Raw genomic sequence first — 19,237 nt, 5'->3', positions numbered from 1 at the left:
TTTGTAGAACCATTGAGTAAATGAGCGACGAGTGCATTTAGCCAATCAAATTCCGACCTGCAACATAGAGTGATTCTGAAGCCACCAATCTGGTCCTTTAGTGCCGAGGTCGCCGGAAGTCGTAGTTTAGGAAATTCAAAGTGTGAAGTAGCCGCCGGAGTGCCAGAAGTCCGTAAACTACAAGTCCCGACGTGCGTAGCGCCCAGGCCCTTCCGGCTCCTGTATCCTGTATCTTTCCGGACCGCGGGCCGAGGGGACAAGATGATGCCGGAGGGTGTACTAGGTGCTCCCAGGCAGCCGCGGGCGGGTGAGTGTTCTCGCGCGGCACTGGACCTGGGGCTCGTTCTTCCATGCTGTGCGGCAGGGCGCGGGCTGGCATGGGAGCGTCACGAGCGGTCGTGGGCCTAGCCTGGGGGGCGGGACTGAGACAGCTGGGGTCTCAGCGTCCGTAAGTCCGCTTGACTCTCCGCAGACCCGTCTGTCACTCCTTTCCTTCACTTTCTTTCTCGTTCTTTTGCTCTCCTACATTTATTGAACGCTGCCTGTGTGCCAGAAAGTATCCTAGGCTCTGGAGAGTCCGCAGAGAGCAGGATTCCAAACTGATAAGCTCATCTGGTACGCGGTTTTGAGACAGAACATTCTGCCTCTAGGATCCTGTACATTGTAGGATGTTGAGCAGCATTTCTGGATTTGTTTTCTGGATGGTAGTAGTACCACAGCCCTGTTTCGCTACAACAAAAATGTCCCAAGATTTTAATAAGTGTCTCGTTGTGGCAATTCAACCTCCAGAACTGTTATTCTTAAAAGGAGCAAGCGACTGATAAAAGAGTTAAAAATCATGAGGAACTGTAATAAATATTACCAAAAAAGTCCACAAAAATGAACGCAGGTAAAGTGATTGTTGGTCGTTCTTAAATCGTTTAGTAGGGAGCGCTACAGTTAGCCAAAGACCTGATGGAGAAACAATCTTGCGATATTGCCGGAAGAGCCTTACAGACAGGGGGAGCCAGAGGTATAAAGGCCCAGTGAGAAAGGGCTTGGAGCAAGCTAGCGAGTTCTATAGGTAAGGGAGGAGGCAGATCAGGGCAAAGTCTGAGAACCTTCTGGTATGCATAATGATGAACTTTATAATTCAGGTAAGTTGCAGGAAAGAATGAGGAAGCTGAATCATTCATTGCCTTCTAACTCTCACTTGGCCAGTTGTCCTAGCCTGGATATTTCCAAGCAGGCCAAGAAGATCAGATGAGGCTGAAGTCTAGAGATATCTGCCACTTTAGTCTCATCTCCCCTCAAGCCCCTCCCCATGCACACACAGGTTCATTCCTTTGTTCACTGCTGGGCCTTCATTCAGTAACCGTTCAGCCTTGCTCTTCAATCTTCTTTGGGCCTTGCTATGCCCAGATACCTTTTTGGGGGTCTATGTGGCAGGAACTGTTTCAGCCATAAAGATACTCCAGGAGACACTCTGGAGGAAACTCCAGTTCCTGTACCCTGAGGTTCCTGCATCTCTTGGTCGTTGTTCCTTCAGGAAGTGAGAACCACTGTATGCAACCTGACCAAAGTGACCACAGACCAGGAAGGAGTGGCCAAGAGTGGTGTTCAAATCCGAGAAGTTCCTTGCTGTAACTTCTGGTAGCTGTATATCAGAGTCTTTTTGGAAATGAATCAAAAGATCTGGGTCTTTAGTTCTGATTTGTGGCAGACAGAACAGAAATAAATGGGGTTCTCTACCATTGCCCTTCAGACTAAACAGTCTTTGGGGGTCTCCCTATTCTCCAGCACCCAGTGGGTATAAATCATGGATGGAGCAATGCCTGGTGTGGGAAATAGGAAATAGGAAGGTACAGCTGTAGGAGGATCTAAGATGGGTAGAAATTATGGGCTGCCTGGCTCAGCTTAGCAAGGGACTAGTCTGAGGGTGCACTGGGGCTCCTCGTTTACTGATAGCAGTGGAGGGAGCAGAAGGAACAAAGCTTGGGTCAGCCTTTTTGTGCCCACACGCTCATGGCTTGTCTGTGGGCTGGCCTTTTGGACTTTTTCAGCCTCCAATCTCTCAGAGCTGCTGCTGATGGTGGTGGTGGTGGTGATGTATCTGTAGCTTTTAGTTATGTGTTACCTCTGACAGCTCCTTTCAGACCTGGCTCCATTACAATGTTTTATAGTGAAAAATCTAGTCTCTTTCAAAGTCAAGCAACTTACCCAGCCGTCCTTTCTTGAATGGTCAAAACAGACTTTGAACCCAGGTCTGTCTGAGTTTGTGGCCCATGGTCATGATCACTCTGCCACAAGTACCATGAGTGTGAAATGTCAGCCTGTGCCCACCTTTAAAACTGATCAGCTGGTTGTATCTTACTGTGGACCAGAATTCCTGTAAGTCTTACCTTACAGCAAGTGGGTACCTAGCACTTTATCAGTTCTCTCAAATCCTTGGAGAGGAACCTACCGACCTACCATCCTTTAATAGATACCTCCAGTATCCCCAAAACACTAGACATAGGGAAGAGTCATATGGCTGAAGGGAAACAGACTACTAGGAATGAGCTGATAATGTAGGACTTGATGCTTGAAAGTCCCAGGTAGAAGAAGGTCACAGGGTAGAAACCAAGAAGTAGGGCCATCCAATCCCAAGAGATCCAGGGGGATACCCATTTTTGGGAGAAGGTACAAGGGGGAACAATCTTGAAGAAATCCAGGTTTGAGGGTGGAGCTGGTGTGAGTGCCAGAAGCAGGGGTATAGTGTGGAATGGGGCTGGGCAGGTCTCTCTCCTCTACCTTCTGTCTGGTCAGGGACTTTAGTGACTGTACCCCAGCTTCTGTGGGTGGGAAGAAGAATGCACCAGGGAGTCAAAGCCACAAGAGAAGCAGGTAGTCAAACCTGTTACAAGTTTCCAGCTGAATTTGTCTGAGATAGCAGGACATTCAAATGGGATGACGTGTACCTCAGAAGCTCTGTCTACTCTGGATCTGGCTAGTCCCCTCCTCTGGGAAACCCTTTGTACTTGTAGACAAAGCCTGATTCCTTTACCACAGATTTGGGAAAGGAAGGGCAGTGAGGTAAGACTAGTGCCACTGGCAGGGGGATGTTGAAGCTCACTCTCTGGACTCTGAAGAAGTTCAGCCTGGGCAGGGAAGGTGCAGAGGCTGGGTTATGGAGTGTAAGAAGAAGGCAGAATGCTGGGAAGGAAAAGCTAATTAGGGCCCCATGCAGAGTTTGAAGCTGTGGGTATAGACAGTGGGAAAACTGAGGGTAGAAGTCAGGCTGGGGTCTTGGGAGAGAAGGAAGCAGAATGAGCTTCTGCGCAGAGTTTTTAGAGATTCTGGGAGGTCTTCACTGAGGCAAGTAAAGGCACTCTAGGGACACTGACTGTTTGGGATGGAAAAGATGTGCTAAGGGGACATCGAGGGAAAAGCCAGGGGAAGTGTATGTGGCTTTGCTATGACAACCAAGTCTGTTTCTATAGGATTTGGCAGCCAGATCTGGTTTTGAGCCAGGGGGAGCTGAAGTAGGGCCTGGACATTCTTCAGGTCCCTGCACTGGCTTTCTTACACCAGGAGATATGCTTGTTACTCTGGCAAGTATAACCAGAGGGCGTTCTGGCTGAAGTCCAGCTTGTTGGCTACCCACAGCTCAAGACAAGCCTTGAGCTACTTGTCTACTGGTAACAGCCAAGGTATATGGTGCCCTCCCCATGGAGGGTGTGTGTGTGTGTGTGTGTGTGTGTGTGTGTGTGTGTGTGTGTGTGTGTGTCTCTGTGTGTGTCTGTGTGTGTGTCTGTGTGTGTGTGTCTGTCTGTCTGTGTGTGTGTGTGTGTGTGTGTGTGTCTGTGTCTGTCTGTCTCCAAGACTGAGAGTATCACTGTATAATGAAGGCTTGCCTTGCCTTAGAGCAATCCTCCTGCCTCAGGCTCTCAACCTTTTTGTCTTTAAAAGGACTAAATTGGGGCTGGAGAGGTGGTTCAGCAGTTAAGAGCACCTGCTTTTACAGAGGACCCAGGTTCAGTTCTCAGCTCACAACTGTTTGTTACTCCAGGTCTAGGGGATCCAGTGTTCTCTTTTGGCCTTTGTGAGGTCTCTGTTTATGGTGCGCAGACATACATGTAGGCAAAACACTCAACATATAAAATTAATAATTAAAAAAAAAGAATCTTGGGTTTGGTTCTGGTAGCAGTCTGGACACTGTACAGTGTTTACAGTGGGTGGCTCACAACCACCTAAAACTCCAGGGAATGCAATATTCTTCTTTTTCTTGTTTTTGTAGGTACCAGTACACATGCACACTTACACACACACACACACACACACACACACACACACACACACACACAGTTTTTTTCTTTTTAAGATAAATGGGGGGAGGGGAGCTGGAGAGTTGTCCTAGTGGCTAAGAACACACGTTGTTGTTGCAAAGAACTGGGTTTGATTCCCAGCACCCACATGGAGGCTCACCATCTCCTTAAGCACCAACATGAATGTGGTGCACAGACACAAGTGGGCAAAACACTCATACACATACATGTAAAATAACAAAGATAAATCTTTGGCTGGTGAGATGGCTGTACCTGAGATCAGTTCCTGATGTCCAGATAATAGAAGGAAGAGAACCAACCTGCCCTGGCTGTCTTCTGACCCCCACCTGTGTGCCATAACACACGCACTCGCACTCACACCCAACAAATAAATAAATGCCATCTTGTTGTGGGATAGATGACAACCCGAGTGGAAGGAGAACCTACTTCTACCGTCTGCACGCTCATGGTAGGGACTGTGGCGCATATATACAGGTGCACAAACAGAAAAATAAGTGGGATAAAAAAGAATCTGAAAAAGGAAAACAATAAAATAAAGTAAGATCTGTTTCTCAGGGGCTTTTGTCCTGGGCTCCACAAACAAGCAAGGAGTCTTCTTGAACTTGGGAAAGGGGCAAGGGTGCTTATGTGGCAAGTCCTGGCTTAACCCACAGCCCATAACTTTTTCAAGCTTGAAAATGAGCTGCCAACCTTGTAGAAAGCTGTCCATCCAACCCTGGGAATTAGAGGACAGGCGGGCGTGATCAGGCTTCTAGGACACATAACCCCTAAGGAGTTCCTACTTGGGTTGACAGCTTTCTTCCAGAGTGCCTTGGCAGAGTGTAGTTTCCAGCTTCTGGTGCGTTTGGCCTGTGTGACACTTTCCCTGATGTCTCAGCCTGCCCCCACCATCTGGGGAATCCTGTTATTGCAAAGCTCAGGCCCTGGGGAGCTGACCTGAAGAGCGAAGAGCGCCTTCAATGTGTTGCTCAATCCTGTAGTGCTAATGGTAGTGGCTGCCTTGAGGGCGGAGCACAGATGGGGGCTCTGGACTCTAGCCTGAGGTTAGCCTACCCTCTGGTCCCTAAAGGAGGCTGAACCCATATGAACTGGGAAGCTGCTTCGCAGGCCCAGAGCAATCTGCCTCCCTCTTTTACAGCTCAGTGTAGCTCTGTGCTTCTTCTCGCTAGTTCTGTTCCGCTATGCTGGCTCTATGGACTGGCCACTGATTTGCATGTTGCCAAGTATTCTCTTTCTCTTTTAACCTTACAATAGAACCAGAGAGAAGCCAGGCACTGTGCTCCTGGGCTCACAGCCCAAAGCAACAGGTGCTAAGAAACAACTCTGTGGAATGTAGGTCTGTCTCTTAATTCCACCCTGTGAGCCCACTTCCTGGGTTTCTCCAAAGGGTTAAACCTTTCACACTGATGGAGCAAGTCTGAAGCCCCCAGGTTTAGTCTGGTTGGAAGTCCCTGTGGCAAAGGTTTTTTTTTGTTTGTTTTTGTTGTTGTTTTAAAGATTTATTTATTTATTTATCACATATACAGTGTTCTGCCTACGTGCCAGAAGAGGGCACCAGATTGAATTGTAGATGATTGTGAGACACCATGTAGTTGCTGGGAATTGAACTCAGGACCCCTAGAAGAGCAGTCAGTGCTCTTAACCTCTGAGCCATCTCTCCAGCCCAGCAAAGTTGTTTTCATCTAAGTCAACATGACAAGCAAGACTCTGGCAGCTATCAAGGACCTCCCTGCTCAGGGAACAGACTGCTGGGGGAAAGGGGCAGAAGAGTGCAGGGTTGCCTACCGGCCATATTCACATCTCTACCCCAGGCCTACCTCCTCTGAGTCTGTCCCTAGAGAACTCACTCAGAAATACACAGAGCCAAACCAAACCCTAGAACCACAGGTGGGCCTGGGGGTATCTGGTGGTATTGAGGTGGGTGCAGTAGGAGAGAGGAGGTGACTACTATAGAAACCTCTAGCTTGCATTGGCAACTGTCATGGCAGCTGTGTGGCATAAAGCTAAGGTCAGAAGAGAATTTTAGAGAATTCCACTTACCTGTACTTGATGTTTAGAGTGACAGATGGCAAGTGCCTGACAGTGCCAATTACAGGAGCCAGAATTGACCATGATTTGTGAGATGGAGGGTTGAGGCCTGAGGCCCAAAGGCTAAGTGGGTTCATGACAGGTAGATAGAATTGCAGGTGGCAGCTAAAGAGGTAGGTGAAGCCTGGGCAATAAAAGGAAAGGACCAGGGATCAGCAGAGGTTGTAGACAGCTCTGGGTGGGGCTAAACGACTCTGAGTAATGCAGGACAGACTTTGTGGCCTTCTTGTGTTTGTGTGGAAGAGACCATGTCGGGAGGGCCTGGTGGAGAAAGTGACAGGAGCTGCCCATGTGCAGTATTTCTCAGGAACGGGAACTGGGATAGAAACTGTCTGTCTCACCTTGATCTGGGGCCTGGGCTTAGCACATGGTTCACCTGGACCCCTCTGCGCTCCCTCCCTTCCTGTCCTCTCTGTCCTCAACGGCCTTGGCACAAACCAAGCCACCCTGTGGTGTGCTCCTGCCATGTCTCCCTAGAAGGTGGCTTCAAAGGCTCCACTTGGGCAATGACCCTGTGGCCTCATGAGAGGGAGAGGGCACAGTTGATTGTGACCCTGTATGGCAGGCTTTCTTGGAGCGCCAGCCCCCAAATCATGACATGGAGACTTACTAATTGTGAATGCTTGGCCTTAACTTGTTTCTAGCTGACTTTTTTTTTGTTGTTGTTGTTTTTTGTTTTGTTTTTGTTTTTGTTTTTCAAGGCAGGGTTTCTCTGTGGCTATGGAGGCTGCCCTGGCACTTAACTCTGTAGACCAGGCTGGTCTCAGACTCACAGAGATCCTCCTGCCTCTGCCTCCTGAGCGCTGGGATTAAAGGCATGTGCCACCACCGCCTGGCTCTAGCTGGCTTTTTTTAAACTTAAATTAACCCACTTCTATTCATCTCTGTACTGCCCTGAGGCTTGTTTACATCATCTATGTACTGCCCATCCTGCTTTCCTGCTTCCTCCATGTCTGGCTGGCTGGCTACCCTTTTCTCTCTGTCCACCAGCCCTGCCTATCTCCCCTCTGCCAAGCTATTGGCCGTTCATCTTCTTATTAAACCAGTCAGGTGCCTTAGGCAGGCAAGGTAAAATAGCAACACATTAAATAAATGCAGCTCATCTTTTCATAGTTAAACATTCTATTCCACAACAACCCTGCCCCTTGCAGGAAGCTCTCTGGGGCTTAAGTAAGGCTGCTGCTTGCTTGTTTGTTGAACAGTGGTGCCCTCTTAGCTCTACCCTTGCAGAGTCCTGAGAGGGGGGAACCCTTGGATGTGCTGTGTCCCTGCAGTATATAAAGCTTTAGTGTCATAGGGTAGGTGTTGTCCTGGACCTGTCCCGAGTATGATCTGGTGACTGAGTCTCTTTCTAATCTTCCCTTTCCAAATGTCTACCCTTTCTCTTGCCCCCTCTTCTGGGCAGAGCAGGGACACTGGCCCTTGCATGCTTCCCTTGTGCCTTTTGCTACCCTAATCCCTGAATGACACAAGTTGGTATGGGTTACCACCATTGGTTGAAGTCTAGGGTTCATCCTTTTCCTGTGACTTGCCCTGTATGACCACAGATGGGAGACATGGGTTCTTGGTGATCCTGGCTGGGTCCTGATAGCATCTGCTGTGGCAGAGAACGTGTTCATGTTGCTCTGGTCCTCATGTGATTAAGTCCTTGTGTGTGTGTGTGCTATATCTTAGGTCAAGTCTAATGGATGGGTAGAAAGCAAGACCTAGCCTTAGCCATAAGGACATTTGGCCTGCAAAGGGGCAGGCCTCAAAGTGATGAGCTGTGATCAGGACCAGTGGATCAGCCAACACAGATGGGGTTTTTCACTTCAGTGGTAGAGCCGGGTGGGTTCCTCAAAAGGTCCAGGCCTGAAGAGATGGTACCACTAAAGGTCACCTGTCCTCGGGGGCCTCCTTTCCTGTACCTGGGGCCTTTGCAACTTTGAATGAGGGGCAGGAAGCCCTCGCCCCACTGTGGACCTACCAACAGAGGTAGGAAGAAGTTAACACCTGCCCTGTGATGGACTGGCCAGAGGTCTACCAGGTGGGGAAGCTGGGCTGACTTCTAGGTACCCAGGATGCCACCTCCAAAGCCCTTCATTTGTATTCTACCTATAGGGGACACTGCCCGAGGAACCTGGATGCCTCTCTAGAGTATGAGCTCAGCCAAGAGTGCCCGCTACAACCGCTTCTCTGGGGGGCCTGTCAGCCTTCCCTCCCCAGACAGCAGTGGGGTAAGAGAGGTACCTGAGGGTGAGGGTCTGCCCTCTGTATACCATAACCCAGGCCCTCAGCATGCTATATATACATAACTTGCCACTGAGGGCAGAGCTACTGGCAGTCCTTTTCCTCCCTGGAGGGTCCCCCAGGACAGCCTGTGCTTGTTGATGGTGTGTCCCTGTATATGCATGCAGGTGAGCCACCAGCAGTAAGCATGTCAGCATGTGTGACCCTGTGCAAATTTCACTAAGTCTTCTCCATTGTCCATTAGACCAGAATGGAAACGACCTTTGGGCCTACCTTTCCGACCGTCAACACCATCACCAAAGGTGAGCCTATGATCAGGAAGAATTGGTATTCTATTGGCTTCTACAGGCACTTCCTGGTGGGTGCGCACTAGGTTCTTGTGTTGGTGAAGGAGCATTTTTCTTGCCATGTCTCCACTATCAGCTGGGCAGAGTTAAGCAGTTCTGTTCCTGTGCCTCACCTTTGCTATTAGCTGATCCCCCACACCTCCTGACTTCCCTGGCACCACCAGTTATACCTATATCTTATCACAGAGACTCATGCCTCATCCCAGCCACGGGATCCTAGCGTCCAAGAGGGTGTGATTGGCATAGTATCTTTTCTAGGGTGGGATCTGGTGCTGTTAGATATTGTGCTTCAAGAGATCATAGCACAGGTTGGGGCAGTGGGGCAGCAACCTTGCTGAAGGCTAGGGACAGCCAGGGTTCTAGGGCATTATGTTCTGTTTTTCCAGTACTCAGTCCGGGACTGCAGGAGTACACCAGCTACTAATTGGTTTTTTAATTGCCTTCCCATGGCTGAAGGCACAGGCCTACCAAGTGCATACCAGTGTCTTTTAATCTTGGATGACCTCTGGGGGCTCTGAAAGAGCCTTTTCTCCCACACCGCCTACCCAGGAAACTGTTGCTTAATGTCTCATCTATCTTTAGGGACTACACAATACTGTTAAGGGTTCCAGAGTCAAAATGGCATGTGGTCTGCTGTACCCTGGTTTCTGGGTGGCTAGGGGTGGTCAGCTAGGCAATGAGGTACCAGTACTTGGCTCATCTGGCCATTCTCATTACAGATGGAAAATACTGAGGCCCAATAACAGGTTAGACAATCATATTCCTGATCTTGAATGGAGGCATTTAGTATTCTGGTTGCTTTGACATCTGGATCTGTTTGAACCTGGGCTGGTTGTACCCTGTCCCCAGTGCTGTAGCCTATAGGGTCTATGAGGTGTTTCTCTGGTTCCCATGTGGACCCTTGACATTTATTCTCCGGGAACCCCTCCCTGCCTTCTGGCCCAGACTGGGCAGGGTGTTCTTTGGGCAAGAGGAGGGAGGCCAATAAGGCTACCTAGTTCCTAAATTGATTGTGCCAAGGAGGAGGCAGGAGAACCAAGGCTACCATATGTGGTATTAGCCTGGCCATGTGTATTAGCTGAGGTCCTTCAGTCTCTCTGTGCCTCAGTTTCCTCTTCTGAACTAAGGCTGTCAGAGAACTCAGCCTGGCAGAGTTACCTTGAAGGTCAAAGGGATGTTCCCAAATGATCTACCATAGAAAAGATGCCATATCACTCATGCACAATTGGGATTGATTGTACACCCAGCTAGGCACAGAGGGCCCCTTGTCAGGCTGAAGAATAGAACCTTGTAGGGGCTCTGAAAGAAAGGTCTTAGCTGAGTATGGTGGTGTTTGCCTATCATCCTAGCACACCAGAGATGGAGGCAGAAAGATAATGCATTTGAATTAACCTTGGGCTACATAGAGAGATCCTGTCTTAAAACAAGGGTTGAGCCAGGCATGGTGATACACACCACTAATCCCAGCCCTTTGGGAGATAGAGACAGATAGATCTCTTCTGAGTTCCAGGTCAGCCTGGTGCACATAAGTCCAAGCCAGTCAAGGCTACATAGTGAGACTATGTCTTAAAAAGCCAAACTTAAGAGTTGGATCTAAAAAGATGTCTTAGTGGTTCTTCAAAGGACCCAGGTTCAGTTCTTAGCATCCACATGGTGTTACACGGCAACTTGTAAGTCCAATTCTAGGAGATCTGATGCCATCTTCTGGCTTCTATGGGTACCAGGCACATGTGTGGTGCACAGATGTACATGTAGGCCAAACACTCATACACATAAAATGAAAAAAAGAAAAACTGCTAGGTGGGGCAGCTAGCAGTGCCCATCCTCAGTCATCTGAAGGGCCAGGCTGATGAGCCAGTATTGGTCTTACCTCGGGAGACAATCTCAGATACCATGTCCCATTCCAGGACCCTCTTGCTGCTCGGGAAGCTGAAAACTAAAGACAATCCCAAGGGTCCCATAGACATAGGCTCTGCCAGCAGACTGCTGCCCCACTGCCTCAATCCCTTCCTCCACTGACAGTCATGTCATTCAGCCCTTGCCCTCTCTTTTTAGCAGCTGATGGGACCAACACATACAAACAACATCGCAGGACACCTTCCTCCTCTAGCACCCTTGCCTATTCGCCTCGGGATGAAGAGGACAGCATGGTAGGTCCCCATGATGCAGGAGCCTAGAACGATTCCTAACCCTTCTACCAGGCCCTCCACTCTGACAGGAGAGCAGAGAAGTGGAAACAGTGAAACACCGCGGGGTCTAAGCACTTACCACATTCCTGAGACTAAGAGGAAGCTCCTGTAGCTGGATGGTGGCAGGAAGCAACCAGTTTGTGGGACTGGGCTTTAGGGCATGGTTTTGGAGGCTGTCCTGGAACTAGCTCTTGTAGACCAGGCTGGCCTCGAACTCACAGAGATCTGCCTGCCTCTGCCTCCTGAGTGCTGGGATTAAAGGCGTGCACCACCACCGCCGGCCTATTTTTTTATTTTTAGTAGTTTTGATGTTGTTTGTTTGTTTGTTTTCATTTTTGTTTTTTGAGACAGGGTCTCTACATAGCCCTCTCTGTTCGAGAACTAACTATGTAGACTAGGATGTCCAGGAACTTAGAGATCTGCCTATCTTTCTCCTGAGTGCTGAGATTAAAAGCATGTGCTGCTATTTCCAGCCCCTTTCCCCCCTTTAAATAGGAAGATAAATTCTGAATAGGCATATTATGGGCCTGGCACAGCACTGAGCCTAAGAATGTACCCAGCTTCTCTATCTGCAGCCTGGGCCTTGTGCCTCTGGTTTTGGATAACCTGGGGCATCTGACAGGTTACAGTAGCTTTAAAGATGTATTGGAATCTTCTCTTTGCTATGGGGTGATGGGCAGCCGTGCCCACCCCATCCCACTAACCTGGCCTCGGTTCTTGTGTTCAGGGTGGGAGCCTAAGAGCTGCTCTGGCCAGTAGACAGAGGAGAGTGCAGCTCTAGAGTACCTGCCTCGTGCTCCTTGCTTCTCTGCCTGCCACTGCTACCTCTGGGGATGTTTCACTCACTTCCTTTAACTTTCCCCTCTGGGCTTCACATGGTATCCCCATGCAAGATGTCACTTAGGATATCATAGTTAAAGGAGATGGGTACTGCCCTGGTGAATGAAATACATGTCCAGTCTCTGCCTCTTGTTCAGGGTTACCCATACTGGGATTGGCTGTATCTCTATTTTGTGGCATTCTTCCCTGTTCTGGACATAGGCTCAGGAGTGGCAGGTGGACCCAGGACATTGGGTCCAAGACAGGTCATTGCTCACAAATGAGGCTGCAGGTGTCTGTCAGCCTGCAGGGAAGAGATATGGCAGCAGTGGCTCTTGGATACTGTGCCTCTCTCCCCCTAGGGCCTCATCAAAGGTTGCTTTCCTTAGGTCTCAGGAGGCTAGGTCAGCCTCTAGTAGGACATCCCTGCTGGTACAATGAATGTCCTTGGCTGGGTCTAGTGTCTTCTGGCCAAGAAGGCCAGTCAGCCCATGGCCACGTCCCCTTGACTAGGCCTCTACTCTTTTCTGTTCAGTAATCTGGGGTCTTAACTGCTCCAGGATTGGCTGGTGGATGCAGCCTCTCTGCAGCCCACATTCCCTCACGGGAAGCAGGAAGAAGCCTGAGCATGTCCTGTAGAATTGAATAGCAGGAAATCTCTCCATTTACACAAAGAAAATTGGCAGGCAGGAACGGGCAGCCCAGCACCAAAGGCCAGGGCTGGCCACCACAGCAGCAGGGACTGAGGCCACAATCCACAGCCTTGTGGGCTTGCTAGAAGAGGGGTGGCTTAGGGGCACCCCTGCCTCCACAGGGCTCAACCCCCTGATAGGCTGCCTTCGTGTCCATCTATGCAGCCTCCTATCAACACTCCTCGCCGCTCAGACTCCGCCATCTCTGTCCGCTCCCTACACTCCGAGTCCAGCATGTCCCTGCGCTCCACGTTCTCGCTGCCTGAGGAGGAGGAGGAGCCGGTAGGTGTGGTATGCTTGACAGGAACCATCTTCCAGGATTGTCACTGCTGCTGTGGCACGGGCACTTTCCCCTCAGGCCACACTAACACAGCACACAGTGAGGGTAGGTCAGACCTGGTTAGGGCCTCTGGCCCACGTTGAACTTCAGGGTTCCATCTCCCACTCCTATCTGAAGGCTTCCAGGGGATGAGTGGTGGGAGGGTGGGGCTCAGATAGGGCACTTTTCTAGTCTGTAAGCCAGGAAGAAGGGCCACTAAGGCTGGTTGAGACTATGTGTGCAAATGCTGTATGTGTGGGTGGTCACTGTGTGCTGCCTCCCTGTGAGCCACACCCCTTGCTTTTGCTCCTCTCTTGGTTCTCTAGTTCAACAGCACCTTCAACAGGATAGGCCCAGCTCTAGAGCTCTGTACAGGGTGGACACGAAGGTGGCTTGGGCAGTTAATGTTACTGAGGATCTATTCCCGAAACCCCCACCTCAGCACTCCAGGCCCACTTCCCCATCATCTGACTTTTGCTCTTCTCTGTCTAGGAACCGTTGGTATTTGCCGAGCAGCCTTCAGTAAAACTGTGTTGCCAGCTCTGCTGCAATGTGTTCAAGGACCCTGTGATCACTACATGTGGGGTGAGGTCACAGACGCTATTACTCCCCAATCCCAGGTGCTCCCTGTGATGCTCAGGCCAGTGAACTGCTGGCCTTGCTCAAAGTCCTAAGCTGGCTGTCAGGAAGGAGCTCTTTGCAGTGGTGTGGGATGGTGTGAGCTCTGGGCTGTCACTGACCTTGATTTAGAGGGAAGACAGCTACAACGTCCCCCAAGTCCACTTTTTGTCCCCACAGCACACGTTCTGTAGACGATGCGCCTTGAAGTCAGGTAGGTCTGTGCCTCCAATCTAGACCTGGGGAGGGTAGTGGGTGGTCTCCACCCTGCTACTTCCCAGGCTGCCAGCAGAGGCCACTGGTTTCCCATCCAGGCATGTGTGGCTTCTCCCTGGGTTGGAATAGTGTTGCAAGGGCTGAAGCCCGGCAGGCAAAGGACCTCTATAGCATGTCTGATGTCTCTAGACTCAGAGCCTTTGCTGTGGCGGACATGGGATAAGTCCCAGGATGAGAGCTTGGACTCCAACAGATGCTGGTGTTCCTGGCAGCCCCTGTGTCTGTTCCACATCAAGCTAGCTGTCTTTCTACTATCTGCCCACTCACTGCCCCTTGACCCTGCCCAAGACTACTGGGTCAGCTAAGAGGCCTCTGTCGCTACCTGATCACCCTCTGGGAGGTCTGCTGTGCCGCTTTCCCATATAGGCACCTTGGGGCAGATGAAAGAATGGACAAGGCACCTGGTGGGCTTCTGTCAACCTGTCCTGTCATTGCACCTCCTTTTCCCAAGACTTGGCTTCCCACTGGGCAAAGCTGCCAGGTTGAGAGGTGGCTGGGCAGGTGGTGGGCTCAGCATGTCCTCCTCTCCCAGAGAAGTGTCCTGTGGACAATGCCAAGCTGACAGTGGTGGTGAACAACATTGCAGTAGCTGAGCAGATCGGAGAGCTCTTCATACATTGTCGGCATGGTTGCCATGCAGCAGGCACTGGAAAGCCTGGTGTCTTTGAGGTAGACCCAAGGGGCTGCCCCTTCACCATCAAGCTTAGTGCCCGGAAGTGAGTACCTCCTGATTCTCCATCTCCCTGGGGGGGAGCATGTTTACCTCTCTGGGGCTACACTGTGGGGCTCTCAGCTCAGCCTTATGTCCTGCATATGCACAGGGACCACGAGAGTAGCTGTGACTACAGGCCTGTGCGCTGCCCCAATAACCCCAGCTGCCCTCCCCTTCTGAAGATGAATCTAGAGGCCCACCTGAAAGAATGCGAGCACATCAAGTGTCCCCACTCTAAGTACGGGTGAGTGGGTGGGGGTGGGCTGTGGGCTGGTGGGTTTGAGTTCATCAGGTGAGGGCTTCTGGGAGCTGGTGCCTGGGAGATGGACCAGAGCTGGGAGCCACACCAATGACTGCCATCACAGCCCACATATCCAGTGCCCAGGAGAACACAGGACTGAACAGGTTGGAAGTGGGATATCAGGGAAGGTGGGTAAAAGGAGATAGACTTGAACAAATGGCTGAAATGGGAATGGAGGGGAGGCAGAGACCGATGGAAAGGAGTATTCTACCTAGCTGTTGAGGGCAATTTTATTCTCAGGGAGGGAGGAATCCTTGAGGCATTCTGGAAGTGTGTGATAAGATTTCTTTGGTGAGGGGCTGGAGAGATAGCTCAGGTTAAGAACACTAGCTGGAGGTCCTGAGTTCAATTCCCTCACAACCAACTGTAACGAGATCTGGTGGTCTTTTCTGGCCTGCAGGGATGTGTGCAGACAGAACACGGCATACATAATAAATAAATAAATCTGGATCTGGGGGAAATGACCGTGATGACTTGAGGGATTTAATTAGGTTAGGGAGGCTAAAGGTCAGACTTGCCAGGCAGGCAGGTGGGCAGCTGTCCTGTTCCCCCAGGTGCACGTTTATCGGGAATCAGGACACATATGAGACACATTTGGAAACATGCCGCTTTGAGGGCCTGAAGGAGTTCCTGCAGCAGACTGATGACCGCTTCCATGAGATGCATGTGGCGCTGGCCCAGAAAGACCAGGAGATCGCTTTCCTGCGCTCCATGCTGGGCAAGCTCTCAGAGAAGATTGACCAGCTGGAGAAGAGCCTTGAGCTCAAGTTTGGTAAGATCTAGTCCAGAGAACCTGGGGTTCAGCACTGCTCTGGATCCCATTAAACCCTTTCTTTTCTTGTTTCTCAGATGTCCTGGATGAGAACCAGAGCAAGCTCAGTGAGGACCTCATGGAGTTCCGGAGGGATGCATCCATGTTGAATGTGAGTATGTGAGGGTTGCAGTGGTGAGACTGGGGTCCCTCCTCTGCCCTTTGCCCCTAGTGCCCAGGGTTTAAGGCTGTATGTTCCAGTAAGAATTGACCCCCTATGCTTGGGGCTCCATAGTGTCACCAGAGGTCATGTCCATCCCACCCAACCATTCTCTGCTCTGTACTTGGCCTTGCAGGACGAACTGTCTCACATCAATGCACGCTTGAACATGGGTATCCTTGGATGTGAGTATAGCCCACTGCTGCTAACATTGTCCCCAGAGCCCTACCAGTCCCTCATTAACTTCTCCCATTTGCAGCCTATGACCCTCAGCAGATCTTCAAGTGCAAAGGGACCTTTGTGGGCCACCAGGGCCCTGTCTGGTGTCTCTGTGTCTATTCTATGGGTGACCTGCTCTTCAGTGGTTCTTCTGACAAGACGATCAAGGTGAGTGGGATCCTTTTCCACAGGCTCTGCAGCATGGCTGGGCTCAGGTGGGCATTGCATGCCAGCCTCTGCTACCTCCTGTCCATGGTTGGGTCTTCTCCCTTAATGGCTGCTATCTTGTCATTTTGGCACCGGACTGACCCTGTGGGGACCTGGTCTGGCCTGATCTCTGCAGGTGTGGGACACATGTACCACTTACAAGTGCCAAAAGACACTGGAGGGCCATGATGGTATTGTGCTGGCGCTCTGCATCCAGGGGTGAGTCTTGCTGTCATACCCACTGACCACAGGGCCAGGATGTGCTATACTGACACCCTGTGGACCCTGGGCCTGTATTTGAGCCTATGTAGCTTGTGTCTGTTCTTCCTATAGAACACTCACACCTGAGCAATACTGGGTTCCTAAGTGACAGTCTGTGAGCTCCCCGCAGAGCATAGTCCTGCCCTAGTATGTCAGGTGGCGCTCTTAGAGGGTAGAACAGCTCAGCTGTCACCAGGATGGCAAGTACTATGGACTTAATTCTGGTTATAGTTCATGTGGCAGCTACCATGCTTCTCAGTAGGCTCTTTCCAAGCCTAGCCCTCCTTTCTTGTGTTGTGTTGGGCTGTGTGTAGTCATACTAGGTATTGACTGCAAAGGCCTTGCTCAACTTACTGGTGGTGGTAGCCTCCTTGGGACTTGGTATTCAGGATAGGTGACCTCCTGCTTGCTCAGCTCAGCCATCAAATGTTTCCCAGACTGGTTGTGCACATCCAGCTATGCAAACTGAGAATGGGCTCAGCAGTGGGGAAAAGCCATGCCCCTGGGACCAAGTCAGGTTGGTCCCTGGGGCAGCCAAGGTATTGTGGCCAAATATGGTAGCTTCTCCTGCCTCCATATGTTGACTTTGCTTCCCCAGGTGCAAGCTATACAGTGGGTCTGCGGACTGCACCATCATTGTGAGTGGAGCACAAGATGAGGGGTGGCGGCAGAGAAAGCCCAGTGTTCTTTCCTTCCTCACTAACCCTGAGTCCTGGGGTTTACTGTCACCCACTACAGGTGTGGGACATCCAGAACCTGCAGAAGGTAAACACCATTCGGGCCCACGACAACCCTGTGTGCACACTGGTATCCTCCCATAACATGCTCTTCAGCGGCTCCCTGAAGGCCATCAAGGTATGGGCAAGGGGTACACATGGGGGGGAGGGGGTGGGAATGTCCTGGGGCAGTGGATGCCTTTCTAGCCCAGGCTCATGTCCATCCCTACAGGTTTGGGACATCGTGGGCACTGAGCTAAAGTTGAAGAAGGAGCTCACAGGCCTCAACCACTGGGTGCGGGCCCTGGTGGCAGCACAGAGCTATCTGTACAGTGGCTCTTACCAGACAATCAAGGTGTGCCAAGCCATCCCTGATGGCAGGGACTTGCCCTCTGCTGCACTTCTTAGGGTGTTCTAGAGCTCCTTCTGCCCTTTTCCTACCCTCTTACATGTTCTGAGGCTGTCTCCTGAATCGTAAAGGCCCAAGGTAAGTAAGTGCCTGGCCTGAGGTTAAGTGACATACTTTTCCCTAGATATGGGACATTCGGACTCTGGATTGCATCCATGTCCTGCAGACATCTGGTGGCAGTGTTTATTCCATTGCTGTGACAAATCACCACATTGTCTGTGGCACCTATGAGAACCTCATTCATGTAAGGGCTAGGCAACCCTGTAGCAGGCCTCCATCCCTCCTGCCCTTGTTTTGGGTCCCTGTCTCTAACTTACTTGGGCCTGCCCCTCTTCAGGTATGGGACATTGAGTCCAAAGAGCAGGTGCGGACCCTAACGGGCCATGTGGGCACAGTATATGCCCTGGCAGTCATTTCAACACCAGACCAGACCAAAGTCTTCAGTGCATCCTACGATCGGTCCCTCAGGGTATGTGCTGCTCAGGTGCAGGAAGAAGAGGCCTAGAAGTAGCTGGGCCAGGGTAGGCCCTCATAGCTCACGTGTTTCCCTTCCCAGGTCTGGAGTATGGACAACATGATCTGCACACAGACGCTGCTGCGCCACCAGGGCAGTGTAACTGCACTGGCTGTCTCCCGGGGCCGGCTCTTCTCAGGGGCCGTGGATAGTACTGTGAAGGTCAGTGCCTGTGGCTCAGGCTGTTGATGGGTTGCATAGGATCAAGCTCTGAGAGTGGGGGAGGGGCAAGTGGTCAAGGCAGGTAACAGTAGAGGGTTGGGAGACCAGCCTGAAGGAAATCCTTGTGCCACAGGGGATCTGAAACAGAACCCTTTCTTTGCAGGTTTGGACATGCTAACAAAATCCAGACCAAGCTTTGGCTCCCGTTGGGTCTGTCAGGCAGGCTGGTCCTACATAATGGCCTTGGACTTCCTGCCTGTCTTGTGGAGACAGATAGACAGGCTCAAACAGCTAGGCAGTGTCATCTCTGCCCTATGCTTGGTGAGGGATCTTTCTTTAGGCCCCGCTCTTAACTTCTACCAGAGAAATGCCCAGGCCCCTCTCTGGGCGCCAGGTACGATGCTTGCCCGGCCCACCATTCATTTCACTCCACAGAGTTTTGTTTTGAGACAAGGTCTCACTATGTAGCTCTGGCTGTCCTGGAAGTCACTATGTCCACCAGGCTGGCCTCAAACTCACAGATCCACCTGCCTCCACCTCCCAAGTGCTAGGATTAAAGGCGGGTGCCACCACTCCTGGCAGGACCCAGATGGACCGTGGGTCTTTTTACTCACCTTTTCTACTGGTTTTAGACTGTATATAGATTTTATTACTTCTGTTGAAATAAAAGCTTCACAGACTGTGCTTGTGAGTGGGGATAGCTTTTGGGACCATGATTCACATGGCCCCAAGCATATGGGTTTACCTGGGCTCAAGATGGGAGGTTGGGTGGACTTTTCTTCCCTGCAGAGGCAATTGTCATTCCTTGGCCCCCAGCTTCCAGTCTCTGAGCTTTGTTTTTCCCACCACACATGCCCCCAAAGAGTGAGCCAGACAGCTCT

At 50.9% G+C, this 19,237-nt stretch overlaps 1 protein-coding gene across 6 annotated transcripts; it reads left to right on the top strand.

The window, feature by feature from the left end:
• The first annotated feature begins 153 nt into the window (after positions 1-153).
• Positions 154-19,040, top strand: Traf7 (TNF receptor associated factor 7). Of its 6 annotated transcripts, none has more exons than XM_035447681.1 (21): positions 154-307; positions 8,496-8,620; positions 8,869-8,926; positions 11,027-11,121; positions 12,837-12,953; positions 13,483-13,575; positions 13,789-13,822; positions 14,417-14,600; positions 14,706-14,834; positions 15,452-15,669; positions 15,747-15,820; positions 16,005-16,053; positions 16,128-16,255; positions 16,431-16,513; positions 17,154-17,193; positions 17,294-17,410; positions 17,504-17,626; positions 17,805-17,924; positions 18,018-18,149; positions 18,237-18,356; positions 18,520-19,040. In XM_035447681.1, the coding sequence occupies exons 2-21, from the start codon at positions 8,534-8,536 to the stop codon at positions 18,532-18,534; spliced, it is 2,016 nt and encodes a 671-aa protein (XP_035303572.1). In that variant the 5' UTR covers positions 154-307; positions 8,496-8,533; the 3' UTR covers positions 18,535-19,040. The 6 variants fall into 6 exon arrangements, with proteins under 6 accessions (XP_035303572.1, XP_027280729.1, XP_027280730.1 ...); XM_027424928.2 differs by having other exon boundaries at positions 155-307; positions 8,496-8,611; positions 11,030-11,121; positions 14,706-14,840; XM_027424929.2 differs by having other exon boundaries at positions 155-307; positions 8,496-8,611.
• Positions 19,041-19,237: the final 197 nt, after the last annotated feature.

This window comes from Cricetulus griseus, chromosome 7 (genome assembly GCF_003668045.3).
Source record: "Cricetulus griseus strain 17A/GY chromosome 7, alternate assembly CriGri-PICRH-1.0, whole genome shotgun sequence".
In the NCBI taxonomy this organism is placed as follows: domain Eukaryota; kingdom Metazoa; phylum Chordata; class Mammalia; order Rodentia; family Cricetidae; genus Cricetulus; species Cricetulus griseus.
Note: the sequence above shows the minus strand (reverse complement) of the source record. Positions and strands in the feature narration are given on the sequence as shown.